The sequence below is a fragment of the Notechis scutatus genome, chromosome 1 (assembly GCF_049901735.1).
Source record: "Notechis scutatus isolate UNSWTSFEM ecotype Mainland chromosome 1, rNotScu1.2, whole genome shotgun sequence".
NCBI lineage: Eukaryota > Metazoa > Chordata > Lepidosauria > Squamata > Elapidae > Notechis > Notechis scutatus.
The window spans coordinates 157,746,441-157,765,611 of record NC_142009.1 but is presented as its reverse complement, the minus strand read 5'-3'; the positions used below and the strand labels follow the sequence as shown (position 1 = coordinate 157,765,611).

The window sequence follows — 19,171 nt, the reverse complement described above, 5'->3', positions numbered from 1 at the left end:
AAATCTCTGCTAGTTAAGTTAAAACCAGTCAGTCCAATTTATCCCAATGAAATGGTATCTTTTTCTGTTTTGAGTTTGACAGTCAAGAAGGTGAATTCCTTTCTCTTAGGCAATATTCTGATAGGTATTTCTTTAAGTAAAATTACATCTGATTTAATACAGGCAATCCTCGAGTTACGTATGTAATGGAACCTGCCAATTACATTCACTCGTTGGAGTGAATCACATAAAATGAATGTGATCACTCCCTGCTTTTGTCCACACATTCGCTAATGGAATATGCAGGTCGTTAAGTGCACATGAGGTATCTCACGATGGGGAAGGCCGGGGGGCTAGTGATGGAACAGGCCATCTGCTTCAGACCATCCAAGCCCCCCCCCCCAAGCAACTGAGATACCTCATGCTCCCTCCCCTGGGGTCCCCACAATTCCTCCCCTCCCATCTTGCCATGCCGGGTTGCTTACCTTGTGAAGATCTAGCAAGCTGTCTCCTCTCCAGCCTCTCTGCTGCAGTTTCTTTGCCTACTTGCAGTCTCAGTGCAAAAAGTGTTTGCAAGCTGATGAGACTTTGGGGCAGCAAAATCGTATTGCTTCAAGCCTCCTAGCAGCTTGCAAATGCCTTTTGCATTGAGACTGGAATCTTCTGGGGGCTGTGATCTCACGCCCAATTCTTATCTTCTTACCTTTGCATATCCTATACTAATTATGTACACTTTATCCACAGCTGCATCTCATTCCAAAAAATTGGTAAGGATTCAACAATGCATTCCCTAATATCTTCACCAAGTTTCCTCAAAATTGGGAGATTTGTTTCTGTCTTAATTACAGCATCTAAATCTTTTCCAATGTTATTTATTATTTTCCTTATTTTCCAAATTTCCTAGATTTTCCCCCTTAATTTATTTAATCTTTCCACTTTTTTAATTATATAATTTTCAATTTTTTATTCATCTTGAAGCTTTCTTCTATTTCTTCAAGTGTCACCAAATCTCTCTTGACAGATTTAGTGATTGATGCTATAATATTCTTTTGCAATTCTTCTATTTTTAATTTATAATGAAAAAAGGAGAAGTAAAAAGTAAATTGTGACCTTGTTTCCTCCTTTCTTTATATCGTTAACTCTTTGGTTCCGTAGTTCTATAGGCACATAATCTTGCACAACTTACCCTTATTTCTTTGTTTAATAAAGTCAGCCAATCATCTCTTTTAAGGAAATTTAAATAGTGGTTCATTCCCAGGGAGGTATGCCTTATTTATTTAATTAATTCAAATATACTTTATAATAAACAATATTCCCAATTCAACTGCTCTCTTAATCTCTTTTAAACTTTTATACTTCAAATCTTTGGCAGGCTTTTTGCTATTAGTTGCTTTTAAGCCCTTACAATTATTTCTTTAGTTTTTATTTTAATCTTGCTCTGGGCCAAAGGAAAACTCACTAGGTCGTTTAGTTGCTTTACTGCTTCAAAGATCTTTGTAACATTTGCATTTGTAATCCAAAATGAACTAGAAAATGGTGTTTTGGGCAAACCAAGTGTCCTTAATGCATGCTTACACTCTATAAGCTTGATATTTCTTCCTTGGCTTTTGACTCTCTCCTTATGAGATCCTGTGAAAATGCTGAAAAACAATTAAGCCATTTCCAAAAGTGATTAAGAAATGAGGTTTATATCTACATGACACCTTTGAGCTTGGTTGATATCCCTTGATTCATAAGCTGACCACAAAACCTCAGTTACTGAAGTCCAGTCATGAACATCAGCTGTCTGGAGTACATGTGGGTGATCTTAAGATCTGTCCTTTTTCTGGAGAGATTTTGCTGGCCAGAACCTTCTGGCTGCTCATCCTCACTGGAAATCCCAGATGAATGTTTTCAGGAAAAAAATAATAGACATAGATCAACATGTAAAATGAAATTCACAGGTGTTTAAGTTGACTCCTTTTAACTCGCTCAGTAATATAGTTTTACTTAAAGTAGCATCTGTGTCACATTCTTGTGATAAACATCCTTTACAAAGTTACATTTCATTACCAGGATAAAGTTTATAAAATGTCAGCAGTCTTTTTTTTTTTAGTGGAAAACTCTCTGAAGTTATTTCAAAATTTCATGAAATCACATCTGATGAAAGCTTTGAGAAGGGATAAGCCATCTACCTGAACATATAAGTCCACAACAAAGAGATATTTGGGGGTTTTCCAGTATCTCTTGGATACTGTGATCATGTCCTTCTTCTTCACATACGAGTGAAGAAAGGCTTGCAAACATGTCCTTCTCTTCACATACAAAAACCAGTTAGATTTCTGGAAAAATCTTTATTGATGGTAGGGTAATAGAATTTTGAAACCAATTAATCTGCACAACGTATACCTTGTGTAATTAAGGTAGAGTTATTCTGTGTCTCTTTCTCACAGTGTTCCCCTCCTACCAAATCTTCTTAACAGCTCTGCTACTCCCTTTAATGTCATGCTACCTGTCTGGGTTCAAAATTCTGTCAAGTCTGTCATGGTCAGAGTCCTCTCCTTTTTCTATATAGCATTTACACAACCTCTTAATCAACCCAGCCACTTCCTTTGGGTACTTCAGGTTCCAATGCTATGACTGAATAGAACCTGAAATACCCGAAGGAAGTGGCTGTGTTGATTAAGAGGTTGTGTAAATGCTATTTGATAGCAGTTTGTTTTAGCTGTATTTATGCAACTATGGAGTGTCTTCCTCAGAAAAGTCTTCCTACTTCCTATTTGGCTGATTTTTATTTATTATTCAATCTGCATAGCCACCTATCCGAAGCTAGTCACTCTGATTTTTGAAATTTTTTTCTCATGCCCTGTTTGGTTGACCAGAAGTATTTTAAGATTGTTTATTGGAAATGATTTAATCTCCATAGATGTTTTAAACCATTTGAATCCTTGTTTGTAGTTAATTTTCATTCTTATAAACTGCCTTTGAGGTTGCTCCTGATTTTTTTTGTTCCGTTGGAGGTTGCTGAATTTGACTGGTATAAGGTCAACTTTTGCCACAAGGTGATTCGTAAGTTTTTAAAAAATATAGTACTCAAATCCAAACAGATAAGTAAAGTAAGGATTATATGACCTATCCAAATATGTTCTTTTCACCACAATGTTTATGTTGCTAATGGTTTTGATTTCTCTTTCATTTTAGAACACCTTCCAAATTCAATTTTGTGGACAGTGGTCAAAAAACTTGACCTGGTTTAATGGACATCCACCACAAGATGGCGATAATGTCATAGTAGAAAGAGGACATATTTTACTATTGGATACTAACACAAGCATTCTTAATATGCTTCATGTCAAAGGTTTGACTCTTTTTTTTAACCAATCCTTTTTTCAGATGAAGGAATTTCATTGTTAGAGAAACCTGAAGGAGAGTACTAGTACATGTTAAATGTAGGAAGCATTGAGAAAATGATTTCTTGCTAAATTTTACTAAATTATATTTATTTGCTATTCCTATCTGTGTGTATACACTCACAAACTAAAGTAACAAGATTTAACATAGCAAAAATAGCAAAAAGCATCCTGCCTCTATTCAATGCTACTTAAGATACTTTCTTGCTAACATCTTTTTACTCTTACATATAAAGATGTAATATTAGTGCTGTAGTAATAACAATAACTTAACTGTACTAACGTTGTGATAGAACAGCACGGAACTGATTACTGACAACGTTACTGATGCATTGTGGCAACTGCTCTGACTTTTATTATATCAAATTACCAGGGTTTTGAATCCTAAGATAAATACAAGGGAAGTTAAGTACAAGACAAATTCTGATAGTTCCCCTTCCACAGAGCTCCAAAAACTACACTAGGGTTTTGCTGTCCCCTCCTGGTGTAGGAGGAAAGATGAAATGGAGCTTGAAGAAGGGAAGACAACACTTTCTAGTTTGTAAACTTGTGAACTTAGCTAATTTATGTTCCAGTTTAAACCAATGTGTTGCCTACAGTGTTGAATCCATAAAATTGAGAGGACCTTGCAGATGATTAAGAGCATTTCTCTGCTATGTGTAGAGAATCCAGTGTAAGATCATTCCAAATTGTTGGCTATGTAGTACTTGCCAACTGCTATTACCTGACTGCTTTGTTTTTACAAGTAACATTTTAATATTCAGTCCCACTCTGCAGTTTTATTAAACTCATTTAACAGCCGCAAATCCCCTTTTCTATACTTCTGTATTTGAAAATTGTCCCTGCATTTCAGGAGTAATAGCTGCCAATGTCTTCTTCGGCACAGATTTACCATTCTGTAGTAACATTATGTGGATAATAATTGCTATATCAGTAAAACATTGAAATACATCAATATACTGGTTGCAGTGGGGCATGTGCCTCCTTCCGTTAAGAATTTCCAAGTATGCCTTGATAAGAATTTTGTATAATGAAGGAAATCTCTAAGTGCTTTGCACTGTTAACTTTAGGAATACATAATGGCTCATGAGAGAGGTAATATCTTTTTTATTGGCTTTCTGAAAGATATGTAAAACACATTTTTCAGATGGCATTATTTGGATGATATAGCCGTGTGAACTCAGGAAAGCTTGCCTTATCAACTCATTAAAAATAGCCTTTTGAACACAGTCAAGTGAAAAAAATGGCCCTAGGAATACAGGAATGGTAATATTCCTGCAACAGTCTTAGTTTCAGGCTAAATAAGTTAAAGAATCCATTTCATAGGCTGTTTTTAATTCCATAATGGAGAGACCCGTATTGTATTCTGAAGCAAATATATTTCACAAAAAAAATATGAAGCTTTCTTTAGAAGCAAAGTTATTCAAGACTGTTTTAAATGAGGATGTTGGACTTTTCAACTAACCTGTTTCTACTTCTTAAAATATAGTTGTAGTACCTCCCACTTGGCAATAGTTATTACCTAAACAAATAACAAAGGGAGCCTGGAGTGGTGATGGGAGAGATACAGGGAAGGAGAGAGGAGACAAAGGAAGATGTACTAGCAATTGGGCCAGAGATATTCAAATGAGCCACAATCTGAGCTAGCTCACAAATTGTCCTATAAAACATTATCATAATGCAGTTCAAAATGAGCCTCGCCACTGGCAGTGTGTCAAGTAGCAGGCTGTGCACCAAATGGGGCATTGCTGAAGTCACAACATCCACCCTTGCCCCATACTGAGAGATTTAACTTTTATAAACAAAAGTGGGGTGTCAAATCCATGAGAATGGAAGCTGTGCTACAGGCAGGCCAACTCTAGCCTAGCAGAAAGGCTGCACAGTGTCTTGCTAGTTCATTTACTTTTATGGAAAACAATGCTGTTCATTGCCTTAGAAGGGTTTCATTTGAGCTTGAAAGAATAATAAAACCTTTTAGCCTACCTTTTTTTTAAAAAGTGACAGATAACACTGCAGCAGATCAAAACAGTGGATAATAATACATAGAGAAATGCATGTAGAAGAAACTGCTATCTTATCATCATTGATGGCTTAACTCATCACGGAGAAACTGTGATAAGTCAGAATTTGGCATGTAATGTGTTTGTGCATGTAAGTTGCTTCCCCCTCTATTATTTTAGAGAGGGATATTTTAATAAATGAAAGTGTAAAATCATTTTTGAAATTAGCTCTTTTGTTTTCATCTGCGGCTAATTTGGAAATAAACTGCTGCTTAGGACAGAACTTTTCCTTCCTCTCTTTAGTTGCCAAACTACGGTATATCAATATTACTATATATAGCTGTATTATATTTATATTTTTCAGGACACCACACAAAAAAAGGTTCCATGAATTATAAAAATGCTCATGTAAACTTTGATCTGAAAAGCAAAATGCTTTCAAGATTGGCTTTTGTTGAGATATTACTACCACTTGTCTTAACCTTATTCGGCACTGTTTTAAATGGTCCTGGCATGCTTCTAAATGCAGAATGTGTGACAGTCACAAAGTGGACCTATGGCTTGTGACTGTGGCTTCCATTTGCTCCATTGCCTTTTTGTCACTTTAAGTCCCCACGCTTCCACTTCAAAATGCGACTAGATCTCGTAGCTCCATTAATCAAAGAAGTGATCAACTGCCATGGTGGTTGGTCTTATTCGACTTTCTGTCTCTCTGAAGGCTGTAGAAAAGTCCCCATAAGTAAAAATAGGTTTCCACAGCAGCTGTTACCATTGCTGCTGCTCCTGCCATCCACAAATGCCTGTATGCAATGGTCATAACCTTCCTTCTACTCTGGCACTTGCTTTCTTTGGCAAACCTAGCCACAATTGATGAAGTGCAGCAAACACAATGCTGCTTCAGTTTGGTTCACGTGGAGCAGTTTTACTCCAAACAAGATGCTCTATTCAAGCTGCTGATTAAATCACCATGACTTGGCACTGGCCCTCTCAGGGAAGAGTCCAAGCAGCTTGCAGGAGAGCACACATGCCACCAGAACAGATGGGCACACATGCAGATGGCCAAGCAGCATCGGCATCAGTTTGGGGAGTTGATTTCTGACTGAGAATGCTCAAGCAGCTGCCTCCATGCAACTCTGAGTGGGAAGAAGGCTTTGATCCAGAAAAGTGCTTTCATACGCTGCTTGACTTTAAGCACACATTGAGTTTCATTAATCCTAATGAGAGAACTCTAACATATTAAAAATGCAGCACCCGTTTAAAAGCTTGATGAATTGGGATCTGGAATTGATACTGTTATTGCATTATGAATGTGTGATTGATTTAAAAAAAACACTTTGACTCATTGTAATGCAAGGCTTTATAGGGACTGCCTTCAACTAGGCTACGATGTTAGACTGGGTGGTGGTATGCTGGTATTTCTAATGAGAGATGTGCAATGCTTTCATAGGTTGGCAGACAAATTTGCTGTCAGCCCCTATCCATCTTTCTTCAGATTTGCGGCTGCCACAAGGGAGGATAGGTATCCATGGGAAGGAGAGCAAAGTGAGAAGGGAGGATATCTCCAACAACATTCTTTCGCCAGAGCTCAAGGCCGAGTCGCTGGAGTTTGGAGGGGAGTGACTGGACTTGGCGGGAGTTCAGAATGGAGGTGGATTGCAGAGGGTGACTTGTGAGTCATCAGAAAGGGGGTTGGATGTGAGTTTAATTTAGCAGGGGAAAATGCAGGAATTCAGATTCGCCAATATGACTTCTCTGATTTATTTATTTATTTATTTATTTATTTATTTATTTGATTTGTCAATTGTTTACAAGATAATAAGTACAAGTGTATACATAGTTGTGAATATATGAAATGGGTACATATAAGAAAAATAAAAGAATAAGAGAAACAATAGGACAGGGACGGTAGGCACGTTGGTGCGCTTATGCACGCCCCCTACAGACCTCTTAGGAAAGGGGTGAGGTCAATAGTAGACAGTCTAAGGTTAAAGTTTTTGGGGTTTGGGGAAGAGACTAAAGAGTCGGGTAGAGTATTCCAGACATTGACCACTCTATTGCTGAAGTCGTATTTCCTGCAATCAAGTTTGGTGCGGTTTACTTTGAGTTTGTATCTGTTGTGTGCTCTTGTGTTGTTATGGTTAAAGCTGAAGTATTCATTGACAGGTAGGACATTGCAATGTATGATTTTATATACCATGCTTAAGTCGGACCGAAGACGGCGTAATTCGAGGTTTTCTAGTTTTAGAATTTCGAGTCTGGTGGCGTAAGGTATTCTATAACGGGTAGAAGAGTGGAGAACTCTTCTTGTGAAATACTTCTGGACTTTCTCAATTGTGTTAATATCACATACGTGATAAGGATTCCAGACTGATGAACTGTATTCGAGTATTGGTCTAGCAAATGTTTTGTATGCTCTGGTTAGTAGTGAGATATTACCAGAGAAAAAGCAACGTAGGATTAGGTTAACAACTCTTAATGCCTTTTTGGCTATGTAGTTGCAGTGAGCTCTAGCACTTAGATCATTAGAGGTGAGTATTCCCAGGTCCTTTACAGAGCTTGGGTCATCAACAAGATCTTGACTATTCAGTTTGTATTTTATTTTCTGATTTTTTTACCAATATGTAAGACAGAGCATTTATTTGTTGAGATTTGGAGTTGCCATATGTTAGACCATTCAGATACATAGTCTAGATCTTTTGAAGGGTAGTAGTATTGTCTGTGGTATTGAACAGCTTTACATCATCAGCGAAGAGAACGCAATTGCTCTTGATATGATCACAAAGGTCGTTTATGTAGATTATGAAGAGAGTTGGTCCTAGAACACTGCCTTGGGGAACACCACTATTGACAGGTACTGGATTTGATAGGGCGTTCCCAATTTTGACCATTTGTTGTCTGTTTGACAGGAATGCTTCTCTCCAGTTATTCAGTTGTCCAGAGATACCATAAGATTTTATTTTTAGGAGTAGTTTGTCGTGTACCACTGAATCAAAGGCTTTGCAGAAGTCTATGTAGATTGCGTCTATTGCTTTGCCCTGGTCGAGTTGAGTAGTCCATATGTTTTTGCAGTGTAAGAGTTGCAGATTACAGGATAGTTTTTTTCTGAAACCAAATTGTTTATTGGAGAGTAGGTTGTTTGTCTCTAAATGGAGGATGATGGATTGGTTAATAATTGATTCCATGACTTTACAGGTGACGCAGCATAAGGAGATTGGTCTGTAATTTTCAACTAGGCTTGGGTCTCCCTTTTTGAAGATGGGAATGACTGTGGCTTGTAACCATAGGTTGGGCAAGGAGCTGGTTCTGAAAGATCTTTCAAAGATTATGCTTAGAGGTTTGGCTATGGCAGCGGATAGTTTTCTTAAGAAGTAGGCACATATTCCATCCGGTCCAATAGATAGAGATGGTTTTAGGTTGCGTAGTGCTTTTTCAACGTTGTCTACTGTAAAATTGATATGTATTAGATCATTATTGTTGTCTGTGGTACGGCTAGGAAACATTGGGCATGATCCATTACTGTTTACAAACACTGAGCCGAAGAATGTGTTAAAGATGTTGGCTTTAATGGTGTCGTCGCTGCAGTCTTTACCATCAGGTCCTATCAAGGGAGGGATGGACCTTGAGTCTTTTAGTTTGTTGTTTACAAAATTGTAAAAAGCACGGGTGGAATTGGTGCTTAGAAGGTTTTCCTCTTGTTTAATGTGGTAATTGGTGCATTCGGTCTTTATCTGGTGGCATAAATTTTTATATCGGTTTTTGAAATTAGCAACGTGACCAGATTTGTTTTTCCGCCAGAGTGATCTCTTTTTGGATTGAAGTTTCCTTATTGATATGGGTAATCTGCTTTTTTTTTTTTTATTGGAGTTGTTGTTGGAACATATAGTTTGATGACTCTTTTGACTTCAAGTAAAAATATGTTGTAATGATCTTCAACAGTATTGCATCCAGTGAATAGAGATTGCCAATCGAGGATGAGAGATCGTTATCTATAAGATCATAATTGCCTTTTTGAAGTTACAACTAGGGATGACATCGTTGTGGTGATTTTTGCGTGGACGTATGTTGAGGCAAAAGTCAATCATATTGTGATCACTACTGGAAAAGGGTTCTTTGGTTTGTATTCGGTAAATTAAATTCAAACTATTGCAGAAGATGAGATCGAGGCAGTTGTTCAGTCTAGTGTTGTTGGTTACTAGTTGTTCAAGACCTAGATTTGTAATAGCATTGAAGAAGGTTGTGTGTATGATTTCAGTTGTACAATTATTTAGGGTCCAGTCAATATGACGTAGATTGAAATCTCCAAGAAAGATAAAAGGGTATGGGCAGGATGTAGCCCATGTTAGTAGTGTATTTAGCTTGTTTATATGTTCGATGTCATAATCAGGTGCTCTGTAACATAGTAAGAATCGAATTGTGATATTTAAGGATAGTTCACAGATGATGGTTTCAGGAAGGGCAAGCTCCTGGGTAACTTGGATATTTTTTAGATGTAAGGATTTTTTATAGAATATAGCAACACCACCTCCTCGACGATTTTCACGATCTGATCGGTAAACATGATAGTCTCTTACTGTGGTAATGGAGTCGGGGAGAGATGCATTGAGCCATGTTTCACAGACAAATATAATGTCGAAGTTAGCCATATTTAAGAGGATGAGAAATTCAGGTATTTTATTCACGAGGCTTCTTGCATTGAGTAGTTTGCATTTAAGTCCGGCAGCAGTTGGAAAAATGTGCGCTACTCACAAGCTTTGCCAAAGCCCGGGATTCTTACTTGGATGGACTTTGTCTTTGAGTGCCGAATTTGGGATGGAGAGTTTGGTTGGAATGCTGACATTTGCATCATGTTGTCTTTACTTTAAGGTCCTTGGCATTCTCTGAGTTTGTACACATTTCATTACCAAACTAGGAAACATCAGCAGTGCGAGAAGGGAGCTGGAGTTTGCTCTCATTTCATATTCCAATGGCTTGCCCTGTCATTGTTGGTGGGAGTGGTCTTGGTGGTTCCTTTATTGTTTTTACTTTCTCTGAAATTCCCATAACTAGATTTATAAAGTCCTATAAGAGGAATGACACTGAATATTTCACTGGAAGTTCACGTGTCTAAATTATATTGTTAGGCTTCTCTTTCAATTCCTCTCTCTTTGCAATTGTTCCAGACAGTTTATACTCAGATACCATTTCCACGGATATCTGATGGAAGACCTTACTCTTATGATCCATAGCTCTTCTATAAGCATTCTATACAGAAGAAACTTTTCTTGGACTACATTCCCTTAGAGAGAGACTGCCTCATCTCATCTCTTCATCTTGCACTATACAATAGATTTTTAAAAGCAAATTTCTAAAAGTGGGTTTTTTCCTTCTTAGGAAAGAAAGAAAGAGGAAGGAAGGAAGGAAGGAAGGAAGGAAGGAAGGAAGGAAGGAAGGAAGGAAGGAAGGAAGGGAGAGGGAGAGAAAGAGAGAGAGAGAGAGAGAGAGAGAGAGAGAGAGAGAGAGAAAGAAAGAAAGAAAGAAAGAAAGAAAGAAAGAAAGAAAGAAAGAAAGAAAGAAAGAAAGAAAGAAAGAAAGAAAGAAAGGCAGTCTAATTTGACTAAACTTTCAGTAGAATCAAAAGGGCATTGCAGTTGCCTGCTGATATATTTTGTGTATATTTGGTTATTATAAGCAGCATAAATATGTACTGTGTCAGTGATGCCAAAATGACATGAATGAGAAAACAAAGACTGAATGGAAGAAGGGAGAGCTAGATTTGCTGTCCCATTACCTATGCCTTTCCAGGGATACTATGCATTTCCTGCTAGGGCTTCATTGATGTTGCATGGATTCTAGGCAGCAGAGAATTCATCTTGGTCTATTCCCCTACTATCAAATGATCAAATACTGTTACAATCCAAGGTAAATCTTCTCTGATATTATGCCTAGATTTGATATCTTCTGGGAAGTTCTGGAATGTTTCTTTTAATCTCCTTCCTTCAAAGAAGAAAGATGATGGAAAATTTCTTTCTTCTTATTGTACCAAAGTGATATACTTGAATTTATATTTATATATATTTAGTTTGGTTGGAAGACCATCGTAATTACTGTAAGTAGAGTTCATTTTTATTTTTCAGGATAACCTGACAGTTATTCCTTGCCTTCTTGAGTAGTCATAATAAACAGTAAGAAAGGTTGGAGCCAAATACTTCGGTTAATCAGCATTTATTATTTTCTGCTCATGGGAAACAGAGCAAGTGCTATGAAAAAAAAGAAAGCAGGTTGTGTGTATGTGTGTATTATCCTTGTAGAGTAAAAGCTACATATTTATTATAAATTAATAAAGTGCAGAAAGGGATGAGTTCAGAAGGCTGGCAGTTGAGACACATTATATGTCATTTACTTGTTTAGATAGAAATGCCTGTAAACTCTGAAAAATGTTATAATTAGCTTAACAGACTGGAATGTAATCTTTACCTGTCATAGCAATTCTTTCTATCCTACTTTATGGATATCTTTATCACTCAGGCATTAGCTTTCTCTTTAGTAATGTCTGGCTTTTTCAAAAATGACAGTGAGAAAAAAAGTGCCCACTGGGGAAAAAAGAAATTAGATTTTTAATATCACTTGAAAAGTATATTTATGATTGTACTTTATCACATGCATTGACATTGGCTGTGTCAGCTGTTGTCAGAGGTCTTCCATCCCTAGGTACATGTTAAAAAATGTGTGTTCACAACTATGGCTAGGAAGAAATTTGAAGATCTTTCTACTGAAGTGTGACATAGAGTGAATCTTCCTCTCTGAGAAGAGCTACTTTGAGACACTAATTTAGGGAAACTTTGCTTAATTCTCATTGTGGATCAATTTGCTCAGCATGGTTGTTACATTCTTAAGCAAATAGAAACATTTTTGTGTGCTTGCCAATGATGAGCAAACAATCATTAACTTTCTGAAAGGGAATTAGCATGTTGGTTTCCCAGCATATGGATTGCCACAGCAATTCAGAATCCCAAGAAAATGGAAAACAGAGTTGGAATAGAAACTGAAACAAAGAAAGTTATCTATAGACCATCAGTCATATTAGACTGATAGTGAAAACAACTATAGGAGCAAAATAGACAGGTTTTGAAGCCAAAGAATAGAGGAAAAACAGTACAAATGAATTACTTTTTCAGAGAAGTAAATCACAGAAAGGCATCATTCTGGAATGTTCAGGGAAACCTATAGGAGCTCAAATTTAATGTGGCAAAATTTCCAAGCTTGGATGAATACAATACAGAAGATAATGTCTTAAAGTTTAGAGCAATAAATAAAATTATTTTAAAGGCCAGCCCTTTGATAACCCTATGATGATATGATTTTATATTAGAAGGAGAAAGTAAGCTAAAGTCAGGGGGGGGGGGGGGACTAGAATCAGAACATTTGGTTATCTTTTTTACTACCATTTTTTCTTCTAAAGTTACATTGAGAAGATGTTCTCCAGTTTTAGGGAACCAACTTTACTTTCTTCACTGAAAATCATAATAATCAAGACTTTACTACTCTGTGAATGATCTTGCATCTTATGACTGTTTACAGTTACTGTTATTGTTGATCACTTTAGGTGGCAAGCTGGTATTTATTGGCCCTGGTCCCCTAGAACTTCACGCTCATTCCATCCTTGTGTCTGATGGAGGAGAACTTCAGGTTGGATCTCCCAGGAAGCCATTCTGTGACGTTGCCCATATCCATCTTCATGGAAGTGCCTATTCTGAAGTGTTTTCCCCATATGGAGCAAAATTTCTGGCTGTGAGAAATGGAACCCTGTCCATGCATGGTGAGTTACTGTATATAGAAAAGTTTTTGCTATGAAATGGACAGTGGTGTATTAACCATTAAGCATGTGCTTAGGGCACCAGGCACCACAAAAACTTTTATGTAGCCTAAGCTTGGCTTCGTATGTACAGTATGTACAAAGGAGGGGGGCACCAACATTTGTCAGTGCTTAGGGCACCAGTGAGCCTTAATCCGCCACTGCAAATGGATATGCATTTGGATAATATTCCTAGTTGTGGTGAATATGGGTCAGGTTTAATGAAAAAATAATGAGATATTTAGAGGTGCTTAGCTTTCACAATTCATACTGCCAAGTTTTAGAGCACAGCAATAAACAAGTGGCCCTCCAGATATTGCTGAAATTCAAGGTCCATCAGTTTAAACTGTCATTGGTTAAGGGAAAAGAAGGATGTTGAGACAGGCTTTCCTCCCGGAAATTTTGTTGCTAAGTTTCAGTGGATAATTGACATAAAACTCTGACATAATATCTGAAATGGGTGTGTCAACCTCCATTTAGGTTTACAATGTCAGTTGTACCTCCCACTTCTCCTCTTGGCCACTCTGGCCATCAACCTATGCTCCATCTGAGCTCTATTGTAACCTCTTGTCAGAAACACATGCAGAATCTTGCTCTTTTCCATCTTTAGTAACTTTGCAGTATGGGTACAGATTTCTTTTTGTAACTCCCTGCTGCTGTTCTGTCTAACCATCCATGAAGTAGATCAGGAACATATTTTGTAGTGGAGTTGAATCAGTGGTGGGATTCAGCCAGTTCTCACCAATTCGGGAGAACCGGTTGTTAACTTTCTGAGCAGTCTGGTGACCTGGTTGTTGGAAGAAATCATTAGGGCAGAGAACCAGTTGTTAAATTATTTGAATCCCACCACTGAGTTGAATCTAATGGTATTAATAAAAATGCTAACATCCCAGTTAATAATGGACATTTGACCTGATGGAACCACTAATAGCAATAATAGCTTGTAAGACAAGAGATAAAACCGGGATCTGACAAGGAATCTGTAGTCACTTTATTTTGCTATAGTTTGCTTTTACTTTTTGAAAGTTCTTCCAGTTCTAGACAACCTATGGACAAATAAAAAAAGTCCACTGAGTATGTCTTTGCGAGATCATTGTTATTTGTGTTAGAGAATCTCCATGAACTGAATGTATGCTTCTGTGTATTTATTTTGGGTATCCAAAAGTTCCACTTCCTTACCAGAAATTCCTTTTCTTTAAATGTAGGAGATAGGGGATGACCCACTTTATTTACCATGGAGCAAACATTTTTAAAATGTATTTAAGATTTATTTAGCCAAGGAGGGAATATTTGCATTCAAATGGCAGAAGATTTGCATTGTTTACTCTGCCAAATAACATCAGACGAAAACACCCTGAATCTGGCACTTCTGAACTTAGGGTTAATTTTTAATAAAATCAGTTTGTTCAACTAAGGCTACATTAGCCAGAGGTGGTATTTGGCAGGTTCTGACCATTTCTGGAGAACCAGTAGCGGAAATTTTGAGTAGTTCGGAGAACCGGCCAATACCACCTCTGACTGGAGATTTTACAGTATCCTTCCCCTGCCACACCCACCAAACCACGCCCACAGAACTGGTAGTAAAAAAAATAATGAATCCCACCACTGACATTAGCTGTTACTTACATATTTCTGTGGTTGTGATGCCTCCTTCTGTTAGTGAATCCACATGGTAAATTCCAGCTGCTGATAGAAATGGAGCAAAATAGGGGCCACAGGAAGCCATATTTAGCAAAATACAAAAATAATGTAATGTAAGTGGGTGCGAATACCTAACAGGTCTTAGGTATATAAAATGTTCTCAAGAATCCAAAAGGTTCTTGTTTCTTCAGTTTGGAAAAGAAACACATGGAGTGAAACTATGGCTGTGGACAGGTTATTGAGAGCCCACCACAATATATTAGTTGAGTTCTCAGCTAAGAAGGAGCTTCCATTCCTCTGTAGTTTTCTACGAGAGAGAGAGAGAGAGAGAGAGAGAGAGAGAGAGAGAGAGAGAGAGAGAGAGAGAGAGAGAGAGAGAGAGAGAGAGATCTATTAGAAAGTGAATGAGAATATATGAGGAACTACTTTATCCTGATGGGACTAACCTGCCCCCCCCCGCCCCCCATTTCAGTGGAAAGGGTCTACTTTGGATCCTGTCAGCCAAAGAATTTCAGATGGCAGGATCCAGGTCAAGAGCCTTTTCTGCTGTGGTCCCTGCCCTCTGGAATGTTTTCCCCTCAGAGGATGAAGTCCATCCCCAAACTCTTGGCCTTCCAGAAGAGACTAAAAACTTGGCTCTTCTGCCTGGCCTGGGCTCCCAATAGGGGCCTGCTACAGTGGGTGCGGCTGGCGGGATAGAGAAGATTTTCACCCTCAGATTGCCCATCATCTTGTTTCTTAACTTTTAATCTTTTTATTCTAATTTTAATTGTGTTTAGCCCTTTTTAACTTTTTGTTATATTGTAAACCACACAGAGTCACTTTATTAGTGAGATGGGTGACAGAGAAGTTTAATACCTTAATAAACAATAAGAGAAATAGGAGGATTACAGAAAGAGAAATGATTGTTTGGCTCTTACCCTGTATACCATGCAGGTACTCGAGAGAACAAAGCTGACTACATCTGTCCTATATATTTTTGTTCACTAGAAAGAATTCTGAATTTTAAATTCCAGGATACACAGAATGTTTTGATGTTAGGTGAGAGCTGCATGCTAATTGGAATAAAAAGGAACTGGCTTCTTCAAAACCTACATGATTTATAATAAGGACTCTTGGCTGGACTTTAGTATTGGGGAATGTATGCTGTGAATTTGACTATTTTTTCTTGTTCTATACCTGATATTTCAAACAGAGAGAATGAACAACTTCTTACTTTCCTATTTTTTTCTTTTACTATGTCTCTATAAAATGCTCAGGTTCAGATCTCTAATCCACTCCCAACAATGAACTGTCTAGCCCTAATTCCAAGCAGCGGGCATAGGAATGGTACAGAAATAAGGTGGGGTTTTTATAATTCTTTCTGACAGCCATTCCCTTGCCATGAATTCATAGCTTTGGCCGGTCTGGAGCAGTGAAAAGGAACAATTCTTTTATGGGGTAGATTTCAGTATTTGATTCTAGTTCTACCTGTGTATGTTTGTGTACACACACACACAACACACACACACACACACACACAATCCTTGGTAGAGAGAACCATTTGTCTCAAATGGACTTATTTCCATAATGAACATAATTTGTTGTGCTTTTGTACTTTAAAATGGAGGTTGCCAACCTTCTGGACCTCAGGGACCACAACATTCATAATTTTTAATTCCACAGACCACTAATATGAATCTAGCATGCTGCTCGCTGAAGCGGCTGGACTCCCACTGACGGGATGGGGTCCTTCAGGCACTTAGCTTGGTTGCCTGTTTCTGCAACCTTAAATACTCAAAGAGTCATTTGGACCCGTTTCCCACAGAAAACAAAAACACCAGGATCTCCTCTCTCTCTCTCTCTCTCTCTCTCTCTCTCTCTCTCTCTCTCTCTCCCTCCCTCCTTCCCCCCTCTTTTCCCCTTCTTCCCTCTTTCTCTCTGTCTCTTTCCCTCCCTCCTCTCTCTTTCTCCCTTTCTCCCTCTTTCTCTTTCTCTCTTTCTTTCCTTTCTCCCTCTTTCTCTTTCTCTCTCTCTTTCTTTTCCCCCACTCTCTGTCCCTGGGAGTGGGGGGAAAGGAACCTCTGAATTGGTGCTGAGTGGTGAGAATCTGATGTCCAGAGGCCGATGAGCCACTTGCTGAAGACCAGATGGCTGGCAGGGAGGTGGGGCAACAGGGGTGATATCAGTGGCAGATGGACTGATACATGTGGGAGATCATGGCATTAGAGCCCTTCCTGGGTGTTCCCTGGCCTGCAAGGGGGTGGAGGTGGGGAGAAAGGAACCTCTGAACTGGTGTTACCTCCTGCCTCCACACATCAAGGAGCTTGAGTGGCTGCCAGCAATGCCCTCAGGTGAAGATGTTGTGAAGGGGAGGCTCGATCCCTCCCCTCAGGAGCTTCTCTTCCTCCTCGCCAGCTCACACACAAAGCACTCACTACCCCTCTGGCACCCGCCCAGCCTCCTCCTTCCCGCTGGGCATGTGAGTGCTTCTGGCGAGGAGGAAGAGGGGGTCGAGCTTCCCCCTCGCAACATCTTCATCTGAGGGCATTGCTGGCAGCCACTTCCTATGGCTCAGGAGGTCCGCGCTCTTCCCGTTGCTGCTCGGCTTCCTCGAAGCGCTGAGTCAGGAGGCAGCAGCCATGACACGGGTTTGCTAGGGAGACTGCAAGATTGCCCCATCTCCCCGCCAGCCACCTGGTCTTCAGCACATGGCTGGTCGGCCTCTGGACATCAGATTCCCACACCCAGCACCAGTTCAGAGGTTCCTTTCCCCCCACCCCCACCCCCTTGTAGGCAAGGGAATACCCTGGAAGGGCTATGATGCTGCGATTTCCCGCATGCTACCCTCCCTCCCTGCACGCATCAGTCCATCCGCTGCTGGTATCACCCCTGTTGCAGACACGGGTGCGCTGTGGCCCACCAAAATTTTCTCACGGACCATCAGTGGGCCGCAGCCCACCGGTTGGCGACCACTGCTTTAAAAAACTTTGTTTTCAGAATAGTTTTATCCATTGGTTGCAATGTCTTCAGCTGTGGCTAGAAAGTGGGAAATCAAAACAGCTGAGGAAGCTGAGGAACAGAAAACAATGAGACATTCTTGGAAATGTTTCTTGGTTTTCAGTACTTTAGCAATGATGCCACAAATCTTGGGCTTGCTGCAGAATTATATGCAGTCTGAGCACAATTCCATTGTGTGTACTGTATACAATTAAATTTCAACAAAAGTATATAATCCATAGTGGAAACACACACACGCCACTCTCGAAATAAGATAGGAAAGAGAACACTTATTTTGCACCTTCATGCTTCTTACATCAAATCCAAACACATTGAGGTACCAATTGTTTATAGAATAAAACAAATTGAAGTGTTTGACAACATTTTTGTATTTCTGAAATAGTTGTAGCTAAGCACACACTGAAATCATTACACAAACAAGCTTCTGAAACATTTTTAGCTGTCTCTGAGTAGACAGAATGGAGTATAACTCCCACTTATTCCCCCTTTCAATCAGTAAATTTTCCAGGAACTGTTCCATAGCGTTGGTTGAATCTGATTGTTTAATAATGTGTCAGCTTCTCTGTTTGATATGTTAATATGACTCTGGGTTTTCCCAGAATTCTCTCTGAATGGTAGTTTGGCATTTAGGTGGTCAGAGTAGATTGAGAATTTTCACAGTTGCCTTTGGCTTCACCCAGCTCCCCTGCCAGTCATGGCACACCACCCATAAACTGCATGCCAATCAACGTCACAGTTAAAGGGGTTCTCAGTCAGCTGGGGTAACTTGAATTTTTGACAAGGTAATTATGACCCTTGTGTCCACAATAGAAGCCTGAACAGAATGGAAGGTTTTTTTTATTGATTGTTTCAGAAGGGAAATTTATCAATGTCTCTGGCACTGTTCATATGTATTCCCTAAAAAACCCTCTCCTGACAAGTTTCCAAAGAGAAAACTAGCTCTGTGGCCTTGTCCATAGTTTTGTCCTTTCTATCAAAATTGATCCAGACTGGTTGGGTCTCTGAAAGAACTTGCACAGTTTTGACGTGTGAGTTTTAGTGAATAGCATCAGCATAAACGCTATTGCACTATTGCATATAAATCTGTCCTATTGTGTTATTGGGAACTTGGTAAAGGATGATATGCCAGAGAGTAGAATTTCTAAAATAGCATGTAGCCTTAAAGGTAAAATTTAATAGTTGTAAAGCTTGATACCTTGATATTATTAATCTCAGTTTACTCATGTTCAATTTGTTCTACGCCTTCCATTCCTTTTTTCTGCTCATTAATCAATTCAACATCCTTGAGAGACAAAATCTTGGAAAGTAAGTAAGTGCTGCTAAAATGCACT

General features: G+C 38.9%; 1 protein-coding gene across 1 annotated transcript in view; it reads left to right on the top strand.

Annotated features, from left to right (window-relative positions):
* Positions 1-19,171, top strand: part of PKHD1 (PKHD1 ciliary IPT domain containing fibrocystin/polyductin) — a 282,605-nt gene that overhangs the window by 103,496 nt on the left and 159,938 nt on the right. The window contains exons 30-31 of the mRNA XM_087952900.1: positions 3,160-3,316; positions 12,951-13,163. Of these exons, the coding sequence (XP_087809026.1) occupies positions 3,160-3,316; positions 12,951-13,163 (370 nt within the window). The remainder of the gene's footprint in view (positions 1-3,159; positions 3,317-12,950; positions 13,164-19,171) is intronic.